The sequence below is a fragment of the Neophocaena asiaeorientalis genome, unplaced genomic scaffold (genome assembly GCF_003031525.2).
Source record: "Neophocaena asiaeorientalis asiaeorientalis breed wild unplaced genomic scaffold, Neophocaena_asiaeorientalis_V1.1 scaffold141, whole genome shotgun sequence".
Classification (NCBI taxonomy): domain Eukaryota; kingdom Metazoa; phylum Chordata; class Mammalia; order Artiodactyla; family Phocoenidae; genus Neophocaena; species Neophocaena asiaeorientalis.
This window is the reverse complement of record NW_020174267.1, coordinates 3711791-3730979: the sequence shown is the minus strand read 5'-3', so window position 1 is coordinate 3730979 and position 19189 is coordinate 3711791. Positions and strand designations below refer to the sequence as shown.

The 19189-nt window shown below is 38.0% G+C and overlaps 1 protein-coding gene across 1 annotated transcript in view; it reads left to right on the top strand.

The window, feature by feature from the left end:
* Nucleotides 1-2164: 2164 nt before the first annotated feature.
* UGGT2 (UDP-glucose glycoprotein glucosyltransferase 2) overlaps nucleotides 2165-19189 on the top strand; it is a 165058-nt gene continuing 148033 nt past the window's right edge. Inside the window, exons 1-4 of the mRNA XM_024755268.1 lie at nucleotides 2165-2316; nucleotides 9451-9533; nucleotides 13943-14073; nucleotides 14542-14654. Coding sequence (XP_024611036.1) covers nucleotides 2165-2316; nucleotides 9451-9533; nucleotides 13943-14073; nucleotides 14542-14654 — 479 coding nt within the window. The remainder of the gene's footprint in view (nucleotides 2317-9450; nucleotides 9534-13942; nucleotides 14074-14541; nucleotides 14655-19189) is intronic.

Below are 19189 nucleotides of genomic sequence, written 5' to 3'. Positions count from 1 at the left end.
ATTTCAAACCCATTTAAATTTCTAGAAAAATACTATAAAAGCTAAAATGTACAATAATTATGTAAACAAATAGCCCTGCATTAGATTAATTTCATTATATTTAAAAGAGAAATGTATTCCTCACTATTCTGAACTCAAATGTACTGGAATGTATAATAATATACGTTTTAGTAGTGTCCTTTAATAGTGTATTGCATGTGACTTTTTAAATGGCAAATCAACCCATCAGATATGCTGACATTTAAGACATTCACTGCTAATAGTTTATTTCCTTCATCCCACAAGCTCAGTCAAAAATTCAGTCCAAAAATAAGTGGAAATGAGGAGTTAATTAAAGTAAATACCTGTGAAGGATTCATAATATGTTCTTCCTTATGCTCTATGGATAGAAATGAAGCTCCTTACTCATCTGCATTAAATTGCTGCCTACCAATCCATAAAACAAGGGCTCTTCAATATTTATTGAGCCTCAGTAATGTACTGTGCTAGGTACTGCAAGGGATGCTAAAAATGAATAAGGCATGAGCCCTCAGGGAATATATCATCTCTAGTAGAATAAATAAGCACTGTGTTCAGATTCTAAAGTGAGAATTATAAGTTGTATATGACAGTTAAAATCAAGAGTTTATGGGAATTTAAAGGAGGGATAGATCATACCAAGTGGGAGCAATCAGGAAAGGAAGGCTAACCTCAGGAAGTGAGACCTGAGTAGAATTTCCAGAGCAAGGTCTTCCAAGAAAAGGTATATACTTACTAAGCAAATGAGGGGAAAAGAAAAAGTGTAGTGGTCATGTTTCTGCAACTTGGAGAGACCCAGATTCCCTACAGAGCAAGGGAGTAATGGGGGGAAAAAGGAATAGATCAGTGCATCCCCTAAACTAGTTTCCCCGGCTGCTGCGTCTCTTTACCATATATTTTAATATTTACAATAAATTTCCTCTCTTCTGAACAGAAAAAGAATTCCTGACTAGCAGCCAGAATCTTGAGGCTTCACCACTGCCCAGTTAAATAAAACTGAGTATTTTGTGTTGATGAGTCATATGTACTGGAAAACCAGTTAACTCTGTTCCAAGGTTTTGTTTTTGAACCTGATGAGTTTTCGGGTCAGACAGTCCTTGGATGAAATCGAGACCCAATCACAGCTGTGTCATTTTGGCTGATAAAGACAAAAACAACTATCACTTCTCTACGCATTTTCACCTGTAACCTTCTAAAACAGCTCTTCTCAAAACTTTAACGAGCAAAGCTATCACGTGGGGTGCCTGTTAATCTAGGGGCTTGGAGTCAGTAGGGCTGGGGTGGGGCTTGAGAGTCTGCATTTCGAATAAGCTCCCCGGTGATGCTGAAGCTTCTGGTCTGTGGACCACTTTTGAGAACAAAGGCTAAAAGCATAATTCCCAGCCAGCAGTATCAGCATCACCTGGGAACTTGATGGATGTGAAATGCAAATTATCAGCCCCCACACCAAACCTACTTAATCAGAAACACCGGGATGAGGCCCAGCATCCTGGGTTTTAACAAGCCCTCCAGGTGATGTCACTGGTTTTCGCATACTCGAACCACCTGGGGGGAAGGGCGGATTAAATACTATTGATGCCTGAATCTCACCCCCAGATATTGCCCTGTAATTGGTGCGTGGTGTGGTCTCGGCATAGGACTTTTTAAAAGATCTACCAGGTGACTCGAATATGCTATAAAATTTGAGAATCCCACGAGGTAGGTATTTGAACTCGATAGGCCTTTTTTCCGCCTGTGCAATGTGGATAATAACCACGCTGGTTCGTGCCTTCGCTTCCAGATTTTGCCATCTCCAGCCAGCCTTAGTCGGCCAAAATGCCACTTCAGTCTCCTGGCCGCGTGCCCCAGAGCCTCTGTCCGAGAACCGGAGGTCCCAGTTGTGGACCCGCCGGAGCATCAGCCACACTCCGCATTCCGGCGCCGCCCGCACCTACGTGGCTCAGGGCTCAGTCCTTTGCGGCTCAAGGGACTGCGCCAGAGCGCTCGGCGCATGCGCTCGGCCCAAGCCAGGCCCCGGTCCGAGTAACGGACTCGGGCTCCCTCCACCGGAAGTGGGCGGCCGCGCTGCGGGAGGAGCCGGGGGTAGCTCAGTAGCTGTGGGCTGTGGGCGCCGGGTCCACGGGGATCGCGCTTCCTCCTCCGCGCCATGGCGAAGGCCGGCGACGTGGTGCGGCTGCTCCTGGGCTCTACCGCACTCTGGCTCTCGCTGCTCGGCGCGCGGACCGCCTCCGCGTCCAAGGCGGTGACTGCCAAGTTGGCCGCGAAGTGGCCGGCGACCCCGCTGCTGCTGGAGGCCAGGTGAGTGCGGGGCCGGACCGTCTGCCGAGGCGGCGCGGAGGGAGGGTCCGGCGGGGCCGGGACGCACCGGGCGTCCGGGACCCCGACTGCGCCTGGGATGCCGTCTCTTAGCCCGCCGGCAGTCAGCTTCTTGCACCGCCGCTGGTGCTTTGACCCCCAGAGCATCACCTCCTCCCCTGCTACCCTGTGCGTCGCACTCACTTGCAGTTTCTTTCCCCCGCCTTCGTACTTTGCCTCATCCACGGGTTTTAAAACTTTAATTCGTTTGGATTTTCTTAGCGTTTACGAAAGAGGAAAGGAAGAATGGGAGGTAGACTGTGGCGTTTAATGCAAGCTCTTCAATTGATGTAGGTAGTTCTTTTTAGGAACCGGTATTTGAAGCACCTGGTTTGAAGATGATAACATTATTCGGTCAGCTCCTAGGCTTCCTGTGGAGAAGACAGCTTCGCAAAGCCATTACTTCTTTCTGAATCTCATTCACTGGGTTTAGTGCATAAGGTTTCATTTATTGTGGAGAAACAGAACTTGGAGCTATTGAATTTTGCTCTTAGTATTCCAGGAGTTAAACAAAATTTGAAAGTTTTTTCTTTTTTTAACCGGCATGAAGTTTTAATGCCGGTTGCATTTGTAGTTCTCCAAAGCAACAGCTTTTGGTTCTAAAAAGAGTCTTTGTCGCCCTACGTGACATTACATGTGTAAGATATTGATACTGAAACAGATTTTTTAATTGAGCTATAATTGATGTAGCGTATTAGTTTCAGGTGTACCACATAATGATCTGATGTATTTACATGGTGTGAAATTATCACCACGTAAGTCCAGTTAACGTCTGTCACCACACGTAGTTACAAAAGTTTCTTTTCTTGTGATGAGAACTTTTAAAATCTTTCTTGGCAGCTTTGCAATCTACAGTACAGTATTAAAACTATAGTCATCATGCTGTACATTACATCCCCATGACCTATTTATTTTGTAGCAGAAAATTTGTACTGTTTGACCACCTTCACCCATTTCACCTGCATTTCTGCTTCTGGCACCCAATCTGTTCTCGGTATGTGAGCTCATTTGTGTATTGTTTTTGTGTGTGTTTTAAGATTTCATAGGGTATTTGTTCTGTCTGTTATTTCACTGAGCAAAATGCCCTCGGGTCCGTCCGCGTTCTCACAAATAGCAGGATTTCTTTTCTTATGGCTGAATGATATTCGTGTGTGTGTACCACATTTTTTGTATTCATTCATCATTCAGTGGATTCTTAGGTTGTTTCCATATCTTGGCCATTGTAAATAATGCTGCACTGAACATAGGAGTGCTTACATTTTTTCCAGTCATAGTGTTTTCACTTCCTTTGCATAAATACCCAGAAGTGGAATTGCTGGATCATGTGATAGTTGCTTTTAAAAATTTTGACGAACCTCCATACTATTTTCCATAGTGGCTGCACCAGTTTACGTTCCCCACAACAGTAAACAAGGGTTCCTTTTTCTCCACATCCTCTCCAACACTTGTTATCTCTTGTCTTTTTTTTTTTTTTTTTTTGCGATACGCGGCCCTCTCACTGTTTTGGCCTCTCCCGTTGCGGAGCACAGCCTCCGGACGCACAGGCTTAGCGGCCATAGCTTACGGACCCAGCCGCTCCCCGGCATGTGGGATCTTCCCAGACCGGGGCACGAACTCATGTCCCCTGCATCGGCAGACAGACTCTCAACCACTGCGCCACCAGGGAAGCCCTATCTCTTGTCTTTTTGATAATAGCCATATTCTAACAGGTGTGAGGTGATATCTCACTGTGGTTTTGATTTGCATATTTCTGATGATTAGTGATGTTGAGCACCTTTTCATGTACCTGTTAGCATTTGTATGTCTTCTTTAGAAAAATGTCTATTCAAATGCTGTCCAGTTTTTAATTGGATTGTTTGGTGTTTTTTTTTCCTATTGAGTTGTATGAGTTCTTTACGTATTGATTATTAACCCCTTATCAGATATATGATGTTCAGATATTTTCTCCCATTCAGTAGTTGCTTTTTCATTTTGTTAATGATTTCCTTTGCTGTGCAGAGGCTTTTTAGTTCGATATAGTCCCACTTGCTTATTTTTGCATTTGTTGTCTTTGGTTTTGGTGTGAAATACAAAAAAAATCATCGCCAAGAGTGATGTCAAGGAGCTACTGCCTATGATTTCTTCTAGGAGTTTTATGGTTTCAGGTCTTATGTTCAAGTCTTTAATCTATTTTGAGTTACTTTTTGTGTATGGTGTAAGATAGTGGTCTAGTTTCATTCTTTTGCACACGGCTATCTGGTTTTCCCAAAAGTATTTATTGAAGAGACTGTCCTTTCCCTGTTGTATATTCTTGGCTCCTTCATCATAAATTTCCCCGTTGTATATTCTTGGCTCCTTCATCATAAATTAATTGACCATATATGCGTGGATTTGTTTCTGGGCTCTCTATTCTGTCCCATTGATCTATGTGTGCCAATACCATACTGTTTTCATTGTATAGCTTTGTAATATAGTTTGAAGTCAAGGAGCATTTAGCTCTAGCTTTTCTTAAGATTATTTTGAATTTGGGGGTCTTTGTGGTTCCATACAAATTTTAGGATTGTTTGTTCTATATCTGTGAAAAATGGCATTGAAATTTTGATAGGGGTTGTGTTGACCCTGGATATTGCTTTGCATTGTATGGAGACTTTAACAATATTCTTCCAATCCATGGACATAGAATATCTTTCTATTTATTTGTCTTGTCTTCATTTATTTGTGTTGCCTTCAATTTATTTCATCATTGTCTTATAATTTTCAGTGTACAGGTCTTTCACTGCCTTGGTTAAATTTATTCCTAGGTATTTTTTTGATGCAATTGTAAACAGGATTGTTTTTTAAATTTCTCTTTCTGATAGTTCATTATTAGTGTATAGAAACCCAACAGGTTTTTGTATACTGATTTTTGTATCCAGTAACTTTACTGAATTCATATATTCTCACAGTTTTTTTTGGCGGAGTCTTTAGGGTTTTCTATATATAATGTCATGTCATCTGAAAATAGTGACAGTTAGGTTTCTTCCTTTCTGATTTGGATGCGTTTAATTTCTTTTTCTTGCCTAATTGCTCTGGCTAAGACTTTAAGTACTAAACTGAACAAAAGTGGTGAGAGTGGGCATCCTTGTCTTTTTCCTGATCTTGTGCCTGACTATGATGTTAGCTGTGGGCTTGTTGTATATGACCTTTATTATGTTGAGGTACATTTCCTTTATACCCACTTCGCGTTTTTACTCTTAATGGATGTTGAAATTTTTCAAATGCTTTTTTTTTTGCATCTATTGAGCTGATCATATGATTTTTATCCTTAATTTGTTAATGTGGTGTTTCACATTTATTGATTTGTCGGTGTTGAACCATCCTTGCATCCCTGGAATAACTTGATTATGGTGTATGATCCTTTTAATGTATTACTGTATTCAGTTTGTTAATATTTTGTTGAGGATTTTTGCATTTATGTTCATCAGGAATATTGACCTGTAATTTTCTTGTGGTGTCCTTTTCTGATTTTGGTATCAGGATGATGTTGGTCTTGTAAAATGAGTTTGGGAGTGTTCCTTCCTCTTCTCTTTCTGGAAGAGTGTGAGGATTGGTGTTAATTCTACTTTAAATGTTTGGTAGAATTCACCAATGAAGCTGTCTGGTTCTGGACTTTTATTTGTTGGGAAGCTTTTGATTACTGATTCAATCTCCTTATTAGTAATAAATCTGTTTGGATTTTTCTATTTCATGGGTCAGTCTTGATACTTTGTATATTTCTAGGAGTTTATTCATTTCTTCTAGGCTGCCCAATTTGTTGTTGTATAATTGTTCATAGTAGTCTCTTATGATCCATTGTACTTCTGTGGTATCAGATATAATAAAACAGTTTTTATTAAATAAAGTATTCTAGTTTAAAATATGTCCCCTTCCTCTACCTTTTCCCCAGTTTCTCACATAGCTTACATGGATCTGATCTCATACTCAGTTCCAAATCAGTCTAACTTCTCCCAGTATTAGGCTGATGGTTGCAGTGTTTCAATTTCTGCTTGCCTCAGGAGTCTTAGAACTGGAGCTCCTGTAGGATGCTCTTTAAGGCCCTTCACAATCTAGCCACACTCTGATGTACCAACCCCATTACTTTTAGTGGGTTGAATGGTGGCTCCCAAAAAGATATGTCCATATCCTAACCCCTGGAACCTGTGAATGTTACCTTATTTGGAAAAAGTATCTTTGCTGATGTAATTAAGTTAAGGGTCTTGAGACAAAATTGTTGTGGATCTGGATGGGTGCTAAATCCAATTTCCTTATAAGATACAGAAGAGGAGAAGACACATACAAGGAGGAGGAGGACATATGAATAGAGACAGAGATTGGATTGGTGTAGCCACAAGCCAGGGAACACCTTAAGCCTCCAGAAGCTGGAAGAGGCAAGGAAAGGTTCTCCCCTAGAGCCCTTGGAGGGAGTGTAACCCTACCAATACCTTGATTTTGGACTTTTCCAGAGCTGTGAGACAGTTTCTGTTGCTTTAAGTCACCAAATTTTTGATAATTTATTACAGCAGCAATAGGAAACGAATTTGATTTTGTACCTTGAAGTGGGGATACTGCTGTAACAAATACCTAAAAATGTAGAAATACATGTTGAATCTGGAAGGAGCTGGAAGAGTTTTGAGAAACGTAGAAAAAGCCTAGATTGTCTTGAGGAGACTGTTGGCATAAATACGGACATTAAAGGCGATTCTGTTACGGACTTAGAAGAAAGCGTGGAGCATGATAGGAAAAAGCTTCTGTCATCTCAGAGAATACTTACATGATTATGAATAAAATGTTGGTAGAAATATGAACATTAAAGACACTTTTGGCAAGGGCTTAGAAGGAACTGAGGGATGTGTTATTGGAAATAAAGAAAGATGACCCTTGTTATATAGGCAGAAATCTAGCTGAATTAGATTCTACAGTTGTGTGGGAAGCAGAACATGTAAGCGATGAACTTGGATAGTTAAGAGAATTTCCAAGCAAAGTATCATCTGGTTTCTCCTTGTTGCTGTAAAATGCAAGAGGAAAGAGAGAAATTGAAAAAGGAACTGTTAAGGAAAAAGGAAGCAGCCTTTGGTAATTTGGGAGGCTCTCAGCCTATCCAGATTGCAAAGGTTGCTAAAATTAGGAAACTCGGTGTTGGGAATGCATGCTCTGTAAAGAAGGCCAAATGTGTGGCTGGATATCTTTTGTTGTATAGATTAGGTGTGCGACTTGTGGATCCACTCAGCTATCTCAGCAGATGCCAGGAATAAAGAGGGGCTTATCCAGGAGAAGGATCTGGGGAGGATCCTTGTGTAATGGCATGACCCTGGTGAGATACGTAGAAGAACCCCAAGGATTTTGATTGTTGCATCGATAGAAACACTGCCTGCTTGGATCAAAAGGGACAGAGACAGGATGAAATGAGAGAAGGCTGCCAGACTTCCAAAATTCTATAGGCAGGAAGTTGGCTGATAGAACTACATGGCTGCAAATGTGTGCTACACTTCAAGAAAAAGGGAGAATGACACTGAGGGCAAAGCCATGGCAGGCAGCACAGAGGGTGGAGCAATAAGCCACGGAGAGTTATGCTCAAGTCTTAAAAACCTAACAGGATCTTGTGCTGCAATTTGAACTTGCTTGGGATTGATGACTCCTCTACTCTCTACTTTCCCCCTTTTGGATTGGAATATCTGTCTTTGGGATTTGGAACACCTATCTCACCACTGCATTTTGGAAGCATATAATTTTTTAGTTCTACAGGTCCACGTGTGGAGAAGAAGTTTGCCTCTGGATGATGGATCGTACAGGGCCTCACTCATACATAGTTTAGATAATTCACACGATGAGATTTGAGACATCTGATGATATTTACTCATATGTATAAATTCTGCCATATGGAAGAAGTCTTTTACCTGTGAATGCACAATAAATGAGCATGTCAGTAGTTGTTTGGTCAAGTCAATTAGGGAATAAGTGTTGCGCTCTACTTTTCTCAAGGTTTTGTACCATCCCTGTCCTTTTCAGGTCACATCCTATTTAGTGTTCCCCATAGTTTCCTCTGCTTTTAGCCTGTTTGTTTGTTTGTTTCAATGCCATTGAGTTAGACACCATTAATAGCAAGAGTTGCTTTGAAGTTGCTTATTGCTTTAAATCCCTATGTCTGCCCTGTTTATGTTGATGAATTAATCAGTTTTTCTCCTTTTCACCTCCTTTTCCCCCTTTAGTGACCATCTCAGACTCACAAGAATTTATCACTCTGCGTGTGTCTGGAAGTCCTCAATACTTCCCATTTATATTAAGCATTAGTTTAGGTTTACTGAGGCTTAAAAGAAAGATAAGGTGGGCAGTAACAAAGTCTGTACTGTCTGTTTGGTGGTTGTGTCTCTTCTGGTTTAAATAGTTAAATCTACTTGTTTTAGTTGTCTTGCACTTTGTTTCATACAGGACTGAATAATCTTTCACTTATTTCATTATTTCCAAAAGGCTTTATATTGCTTTGGCTATTTTTTTTTTTTATTACTTACACTCTGGATAAATGGAAGTTTCTTTGGGCTTCAAGACCAAAGACCTAATGCAATACACCAATTTTCTGTTAATTTTTTGATTAAGATATTTTCTGTTTTAAATAATAAAAATATTGTCTACACAAATACGTAGCTAAATGAAAATAATCGATAATATGACTTTTAAAAAATGTTTATAAAACCAGGTTTTGGTTGTGAAAAATAGGCAGTCCATTTTTTAACTTTTTACTTTTATATAACACTCTCTGTATTGCCATTAAATTACTCAGTGGCATTTCACATGAAGACACAAAATAAATTATCCATTTTTTAGCTGTAGCTAATAAAGAGGAAAAGCCAAAAGTAATTCCTCATGTAGTCTTTTCCAGTCATGATTATATGCTTGTAGTTAAGAACGATACCTCAGGGAATAATCAATTTGTTCTCTTTTTGCATTATAGTAAATGGAAATCAGCGACTTTTATTTGAGGAGGTTTTTGTTTTTACCAGAAGTTGTAATTTAGCTCTAAAATATAGTACTGAAACCATTTTTTATTTCTATCGATTAACTGATTACTTTTATTTTTTTTAATAGTGAATTTATGGCAGAAGAAAGTAATGAAAAATTTTGGCAGTTTTTGGAAACTGTACAAGAATTAGCAATTTATAAACAAACAGGTAGGTGATGTACATATTTCAACTTTCAAGATATGTATCAATATTTATGTGCCTATATTAGATATGTTTATTTTCTTGTTTGTTTTTTTGTTTGTTTATTGTTTTTAATGGTAAAGTTTAAGTGTAAATGCTTAATTGGGTTAGTAAGTCTGAATATTAAATTTGAAAAAATGTTTTAATGGAAACTATTCCAAGCATCCATTTCCAAAAATATAAGGCTCTAATACGTTGTTATACAAAAACTCATATGATTAGCAGTGTTTGGATATTTCATTATAATCAAGCAGGAATAGAAATTGTTGAATTATGGTTTTCTTTTTACCTAGATTTCTTTGAAATAGTATTAGTTTTGCATCTAGTAATACTAAAATTTTTTTGCCAGAATACGTTTACTCCTGAACTCTTAGAGAGATTTTTAATACTTGCTCTTATTGAGTTAGGTAACCTGTGTGCTTTCATTTCATTATTTAGAAAATTGACTTAGTTATTCCTACTTTTTTTAATATATATGAGAGTATATATCTATGCATACATACATATATTCTTAGAATGAACTAATGTTTATTAATGTGTTTCTTAAGGAAGATCAGATGCTGAAATTAGGTTTTCACGGCAGAGGCTAAAAGGTTAATTACTAATTATTATAAAGAAAGGTTAAAGAAAAAGGTTAGTTTCCTATCTCTACAGAGAATAGAAGTTTTGAATGTTTTAAGTGTTCGTTTACTAGAGCCTGTTTGGCTTAAGTGGCTTTGAAGTTCAACAGTTTTATGATTTTATGAGATAGGTTTAAGATAAAGGGAGCAGACATGACTTTAATGATATTTTAAACTGAAATATTTCTAAAAACAAGTAATTTGCTCTTTGAAAAAACCTTTACTAAAAATCTTCATTATTCATTAATCATGATTTGAGTCACGAGAGACAGTATGCACTGCTTTAGATACTGAGAATACAAAGATGAGTAAATGTGATCTGTGTTCTCCAGACCTTATAATATGATAGAGACAGCAGAACAGCTACATGTATTATTAGGTGATCAGAACTTTAATGGGGGGGGATAGGTATAACCCGGACGTGCGTTAAGAGGCACCCGTCAGTATTTCAGAGAGAGCAGGACAGCCTTTCCAGTGGTGAATGCTGGAGTGGAGTTTTGGATGATAGGATTTAACGAGGTCGTAGGGAAAGGAGACGGGTAGAAGACACCACAGGAATAGATTATGTGGAGAAACTGTGACCACTTAGGAGTCTACTTGTAAAGCAATGGGTGATTGTTGTTCGTTGGTTTTGTATTTGTCCTGGTGATTTTACTTTTGGTATTTGAGGTAAAAATAAGCTAGATTAATATGTCAGGTTTTCATGAGAGTTAAAAAAATCCAACACCAGATTTCCTGGCTCTCACCTAAAAATCCTGACTGTACCTTTCCCAAACCTGTTGTTCTCAGTACATGCTTTATGGCCTTATTTGGTGCCATTTTCATTGGAGAAGCAATCTTGAAAATTACTCTTATAAATTTTGAACCTTTAAGTTGTCCAAATTTGTCAGCATATTTTATACCTAAATAAAACAGCATGTCTGGACAAACTGGTGGCAGATCATCAACAAGTTGGAATATAAGCTCAGAAGTACCTAAACTCTACTTTAAGCATAGGAGGTGTATGTGTTTCAGGGTTGAACCTAAAATGAAGTGTATTAAATAAGAATTACTAACACAAAACTATAATTCTGTTGAACCTGTTCATAATGGTGAGAGCCAAATGCATATTGCTGCCTCAATGCTGACCTTGTTAGGTGTAGGAAGAAACGGTATATATGAGGAATTAAATATGACACAAGCTATCAGATTTTACTGAATTTGTTTTCAAGGCATTATCCTAGAGGAAACATTTAGAATCCTTAGTTACTTGTAATTTTCTAGGTTGTTGAATCTCCATGAGACCCTCTAAATACTCTCCACTGAAAAATAATTTCAGTGATGTACTTGCCTAAAAAAATTGTAAAAGTTGAACATTAACTCTTTGAATTCAGGTGCTAGTTTTCCTGCCATTTCATGAGGACAGTTTACATTATGTGCCAGCATATTCAGACCTTTTAAACATTGAATTGCCTGTTTTTAAATCATTTTGTATGGGTCTGCCACAGAGTTATATATTTATTGATGTCTCAAGATTCAAGTGGCATGGTATTAGCTAACCTTTGTAGTTTTGTGTGATGAATCAAATATCAATCAAGGTTTATCTGACTCCAGAGCCCCTATTTATTTCCCCTTCTCCATGTTCTCAGCATATAAAAATCTCATTCTCAAAGTCCTTCAAGATTTTAATGGTTTCTACACAAGTAAAGTTGCTCGTATATTTTAATGGAAAGATTTTTACAAAATGCTATGACATTTCTAACTCAGTTACTTATAATTGAGAACCAGGTTTGGGGTAGGAAGATTGCCATCTGGACGTGTCACATTTGAAATGCTTGTGGAATATCCAAGTGAGGATATCTAGTAAGCTGATGTAAGTGAGAGATTTAGGTAAAAAAAAAAAAAAAAAAAAATCTAAGCTAAAAGGTAGAATTGGGGGGTTATCAACATCAAGAAGGTAATTGCAGTTATAGGGAAAAGAGATAGAATGAGAAGAAAATAAAGAACACCAGTATTTAAGAGAGAACCAGAGGAAGAACCTGCAATAGAGACTAGGGAGCACCAGTGGAGGTGCGTGAAAACCTAGAAAGTGTGATGCCCTGAAAGCCAGGGGAATATTAAGTGCTAAGTGATAGACATTATCAAATACTAAAGAAGAACCAAGTAATATAAATACTAAGCTTTTAACAGAAGAAAAATTAGTGGTGACTTTGAGAGCAACTTTTACTGGTATAGTAATAAAAACTACAGTAGGTTGAGGAAGTAGAGATAACTATTGTCAAGTCTTTCAAGATTGACTATAAAGCAAATAAGGTGAATCAGTGCGTGACTCATCATGTACTGCTGCCGCTCTTTTTTTTTTTTTTTTAAGATGAGAGTGATTTATGTATATTAAATGCCAATAGGTAAGAAATCAAGTGAAAGGTGAAAGAAATCGAAAGGGCAAAATCATTATCAGCAGGTTAGTTGGTAAGCATGGATTTAGTTATTTTTAGACATTAGCTAAAATAGTCCAGTGCATCCATAATTATCTTGCAAGTTAAGCCTAAAAATACATAGGTTTACTTTCTGTAACCCCTGAATCCTATATCCATTACTAGATTAGAGACAACCTTAACAGTGACTTTGACAAATCTTGGTGTCTGTGGTCAGGCACTACTCACATTTGTTTCTGTTGACCCTCTTCTCTGTTTTCATGTAAAACCAATGTCCTTTTGACTGATGTAGTCTTTGTTATATTATTGCATTAATTTTGACTGTTTTGTTGACCCTATAGCTATTATGTCTTTTTTAAGATCCATTTTTAAGATAACATCTCTTCTCTACTTGCTTTTGTGTTGCTTTTACTATTGAAGGCAAGTCTTGCCTTACTTTTTGATTCTTGGGGGGGAAACTCACCATAACTTCCTGAGAAAATCACCTATAGTTTGTCAAAGTAGAAGTGAATGAGCACACCTACTCTTATATGATGACTCTTTGAAATTACTGGATTAAGAAAGTATTATTGGCCTAGAATGAAGAGGTCTATTCACTTCTTAAATATTAATTCCAGAAATGCATTAGATGCCTATTTTGTGTGCCAGGAGTGGAAAGGTATAATTGAAAGGCTAGAAAAGATTCTTGCCTTAACAGTTTATAGCTTAATGGGAAGGACAGCATTAAACAAATAATTATACAAATAATTTTTAATTACTGTTTGAGAATTGATCTAGGGATGGTATAGAGTCCTTTGCTATTCTTAGTCTCCTCTTAAATTGTAAGTAGGGCCTATATTTTATCTATGTATTATAACTCTACAAGCTTGGAGTGAATTGGTCTATGTTGGCATCTTCCAAATAGATTTTTTTTTTTCTTTTGCGATACGCGGGCCCCTCACTGTTGTGGCCTCTCCCGTTGTGGAGCACAGGCTCCGGACGCGCAGGCTCAGCGGCCATGGCTCACGGGCCCAGCCACTCCGCGGCATGTGGGATCTTCCTGGACCGGGACCCGTGTCCCCTGCATCGGCAGGTGGACTGTCAACCACTGCGCCACCAGGGAAGCCCCCAAATAGATTTTAATGGCAAGATTATTTTCATCTGGACTTGTGTTGATTGCCTGGACTTCACTGGAAGATAAAAATGAATAATAAACTGGAGATCTTGATTTTCCCTTTTGCTCTAACATCTTCTATTCCAAACTTAAAATATGACATCAATTTAATTAGCTATACAGTGAGAAATGTGCCAATGTGTTGAATACAAAATACTAACATCCTTTTCTTTTGAATTCTTTTTGTAGAATCAGATTATTCTTACTACAACTTAATCCTGAGGAAAGCTGGACAGTTTTTAGACAATTTACATATCAATCTCTTAAAGTTTGCTTTCTCTATAAGGGCATACTCTCCAACTATTCAGATGTTTCAACAGGTATGTAAAAATACCCAAACTATATTTGACAAAGAAGCATGCTAGCAATGTACATACATGTATCTTAATGTGAATATCTTTAGCTAAAAATCTCCAAACTTGTAATACCTGCTTCCATAGCCTATCATTGATTATATTTTCATTGTTACCATTGATTATAGTATAATTGAGTATTTTAGGTAATTTTGTAGTTATTTGGGATAAGGCAGTTACGAAGACTAATCACCAGTGAAGTGAACTGTAGTGACAATTTTAACTTAATGGGATGTTTTCAACAATTTCAAAGCATGTTTTCCTCCTGTACAGTTGATTTTGTTAAAATGTTTGATTCTGTTTATGTATTTTTACTTTAATTAGAGCAATAACTTAATAGTTGGTAAGCTATTTTAATCAAAATAATGTGTAAGTTTAAAAAATGATATTGTAATTATCAACTACTGTAGCTAAGTGTAATCTTTGAAATCTTAGATTGCAGCCGATGAGCCTCCACCAGATGGCTGCGATGCATTTGTGGTCATCCATGAGAGACACACGTGTAAAGTTAATGAGATTAAAAAGCTGTTGAAGAAGGCTACTTCAAGGTAAATTAATGATCGGCCATAGTGAAAGAAGTGGTTTATAAAAAGAGATGAGGGGTGAAATAGAAACTTCTTCTAATAAAAGATTTTAATATTCCAAAACATTGTATATTAAAGAATGTGCTCTCAATATATCTAAATCCTTCTCTGAAGTATATAAGTACTTTCAATATTCCATCTTGATTAGCTTTTGATTTTAGAATACCAAAATACTGTAAAATATATGAGAGATGTATTTTATGTAACGTAAGTTGTTTTTGCAAATACAGGCAGACCTCAAAGACATTGTGGGTTCACTTCCAGACCACCTCAGTAAAGTGAATACTGCAATAATTGACACACATTTTTTGGTAGCCCAGTGCATATAAAAGTTACGTCTGCACTACACAGTAGTCTGTTGAGTGCCCAACAGCATTATGTCTAAAAAAATGTATACCTTAATGTTAAAATACTTCATTGCTAAAAACTGCTAACCATCATCTGAGCCTTCAGTGAGTCAGTCTTTTTGCTGGTGGAGAGTGTGAAATATTGCAAGAATTACAAAAATGTGACACAGAGACAGGAAGTGAGCAGATGCTGTTGGAAAAATGGTGACCATAGACTTGCTGGACACCATTGCCAAAAATCTTCAATGTGTTAAAAATGAAATATCTGTGAAGCACAGTAAAGCAAAGCACAATAAAGTGAGGTATGCCTGTAAACATACAAAGCTGTGGATTTATCTAAGCTGTATCTCTTTAAATAGAAACTGAATGTATACCTTGGGAATAAAAAATTAATAACAAAAACAGTAGTATAGAATTGCTTTTTTATAATGCATTATTCAAAACCTTTTTCTTCTTCCAAGTATTTAATACAAATGAATATGAGAAGTAGGAAGGAGATTATTAATTTAGTAGTGATTTTTACAGCGTAATGCCTGCCAGTATATGTTTTACTGCCTGATTGTTTATACTTTAAGAAGTATTAAAGTTGTTTCTCTAATTTTGAAAGAGTTCTTTATATATTAAACAGTAACTTCTTTTATTTGTCGGAAACTTTTTCTAACATTTATTTATATTAATTTTAATATAGAGAAGCTTTTATTTTTACGTAGCCAAATTTGTCCTCTATGTATGTATGTTTTTATACTTACACAGTTTTCCCCAAACCTGAATGAGAGATTTTACTAATATTTCCCAGTAGCTTTCTTAAAGTTTTTGTTTTACCTTAAACTTTTAAACTATCTATAATTTATTTTCTTAGGAAGGCAAGGATCCAGTCAGATCTTTTTCCCCTCAGGTGGCTAGTCAGTTATTATATTCATTATATTTATATTATGGTCTATTTTATAACTTTGTTCTATACTGTTATGTTTCTTGTAACAGTACCATGTTGTTAGTATTTATTGCTTTACGATTTATTCCGGTATCTCACAGGACAGTTTCCTCTTCATTGCTGCTTTTTTATCCTCCAGAATTTCTTAGCTCTTTGCGCTTGTTGATGCTTTCAAACTAACATTAGAGTCCTTTTTCTCCTACCAAATTGCCTCCCGAAAACGCCTTGGTTGGGTTTTAATTAGAATTATATTAAACCTATTAGTTAATTTTTAAAGAATTTAAATGTTTATTATGTCGAATCTCTCAACAGATAACATAGTATGTTTTCTGTTCATTCCTTCTTTTAAAACTTTAAAGTTTTATAATTTACTGTGTTTTTAAAATCAGAAATAACTTGTTTTATCAGTTGTTTTGCATCTATTAAGATGAATTCGAAGTTTTTCTCTTTGGACGTACTGTGTATTATGGTAATATATTTTAAACTATTACACCTTTTCATTTCTAGGGAGAACTATTTGTTAATGGTGTGGGATTATCTTAATTTTTGTTGAAGTAAGATTGCTTATATCTTTATTAAGATTCATTTTTCTACTTTAATGAGATTAGCTATTATTTAAACTATGCCATTTTTTAATGTTATTCTAGCTTCATATAGTGAATTAGGCAGCCATGTCATTCTGTAAGAATTGGTGTAGCATAGCAATTACCTATTTCTCTAAAGCATTAATAGACTATGAAATTGTCAGCCCTAATGTGTTTTTCTTTTCCTAGTGCATTTTTTACAGTTAACTTTGGTAACTTTATTTTTTAATTTAATTTTATTTATTTATTTATTTTTGGCTGCATTGGGTGTTCGTTGCTGTGCACAGGCTTTCTGTAGTTGCGGTGAGTGGGGGCTACTCTTCGTTGCCGTGCGGTGGCTTCTCTTGTTGCGGAGCACGGGCCCTAGGCACGCAGCCTTCAGTAGTTGTGGCATGTGGGCTCAGTAGTTGTGGCTTGCAGGCTCTAGAGCACAGGCTCAGTAGTTGTGGCACACGGGCTTAGTTGCTTCGCGGCATTTGTGATCTTCCTGGACCAGGGATCGAACCCGTGTTCCCTGTGTTGGCAGGTGGATTCTTAACCACTGCGCCAACAGGGAAGTCTGGTAACTTTTAAAGTTTATTATTGTTACTGTTTTCTGGCATCTGATGTCTGATGTTATAATTTTCTTAGAGAAACTAATATTAAAGTTAAATATTTAATATTTAGATATTTAATCTAAAATTAAGATTTAAAAAAGGTTAACATCAAGCCGTTTGGGAGAGCAACCTGCCATGGATGCCGTGAGTCCTTGCATGTTCTCTTGCCTGGTCTGACCAGTAAAAAATGCAAGACCTGACCTGCTGTATACCTGAACCATTTCTCAGGGTTGTGTTTGTAGTGAGCAACCTTGAGGAACTAGGTAACGTTTCCTTCTGGAGAGAAGAACGAACTTGTTTACTGCTTGTTATAAAACTGGTTCCCCAAGTACAGTGATCCTCAGCTGCAACGTACACCCACTGTGTAGTATCCATTTAGCTCCATATTTTGTCCCACAGCCCGCCTTGTGGAACTTGGGGAGCAAGTATAATGCTGCTTGCTATGCTTTGAGCAATAAAAGTCCTTTCTCTTTGACCCGGGAGTCTCAGGCCTTCTGCCAGAATCCATAAAATGACAAAAGCCTAACTTACTACTTTGTAAGTAGGCTAAAACCAAGCCTTAGACCTTTTCTAGTTCTTGACGGTTTTAGAAACAAGAGTGGGATGTTGACAGGCGCATGGCTTTCTGAAAGAGGAAGGACAAAGGCCCCCTGGGTTGGGGAGACAAAAGCTCAACACTTGGATTTCTTTGCTACTGCCCCCCTCTCTTCCGCCATTCTGCACTCCCTGTGCTCCTGGCTGGATGACAGCAGTCTTCTTCCGATAACTGCTACTGTAGCTCCTCGCACAGGATGTTTGATCTTTGTTCGTACCGGAAAAGGCACCTAAACTCAATTGGTGGGCTTTGGAAGGTGCTCATAATGGGAAAGGGAATTAAAATGATCTCTTGACCAATTCATTGTACTTCTATTTTTATTGTTTTGGCTCCCACATCTAAATCTATAACTGGTGTTGATATTGTGTGTGTATATACTTTGAATGTTGATGAACTCTAAAGCGAGATACTCTCACTGGGAGACTACATATCTACTGTCTACTCCCAGGTGGTCCAGCAGACTCAACATAGAATCCCAGGAGGAGAAGGGGGGGAATCACAACTTCAGTTACAGACCGAATGGCTGCTTGAATGCCCAGAGAGGTAGTTTCCAAGTACAGTGTCGCCACCTGCCCGACTCAGCCATCAAGTACACCCATTTTTAAAAAGAGAAACTTAAAATGCTGAGTTTTAGTTGAAACTGAACACCTGACTCAGGCAGTCTTGTGACTCTACTACCTGATGTCTACATTTTGGCACAGGTCAACTAGGATTCAGTGACTAACAGGGTAGAAGGGAGTCAGTGAGCCTCTCTGGTCAAGGGGAAATAGTATATTCAAGAGTTACTTAAACCTTGTGTGATCTTAGGGTTACATGATGAAGTGGCAGCAGCTCCCCTTTGGGACAAACCCAATGCCCCATTCCATTACCTGAAGTAAAATCTCTGACTCAGTGGGGCCCTCAGTTCGCAATTGTTTCCTTTAATGCCTGGATCAAGTTACTGATACACTCGGCTAAGTTACAGTCTGGTGGTGACTTAGGGCTGCTGTTGCAGTTCATCCAGGCTGCAGCTGTGAGAAACCAAAAGCAGATGTGGTCAGTCCATTCAGTGGGCAGAATTCGAGGTCTGACACTTGAAGACTACCAGATTAGAGGCACCAGTCTTTGGGGCTGTACACCGTGAGAATAAGCTGCACCTGCCCATCTGACAGTCTGGGTTACTTCTGTAGATACACACAGTCCACACCCATTATCCAGTGAGTCTGAGTGGAGTCGAGCTGCATGTCAAGACTGCAGCATCCAAATTGCTGCTGTTGCTACCTGGCTCCACCACTGCGTGGAAGATGCACCATTACAGACAGGAGCACGATAAAGGACTACATGCTTCTGATGTAAGATCTACCACAGCATACCGGGCTGTGACCTCTGCCCAGAGATGGTTTCTTTGTCTTGTGGTAAAGGCGTCCGCATTGCACTGGGCCAGCACCTGCTTCTGGCAAACTGACT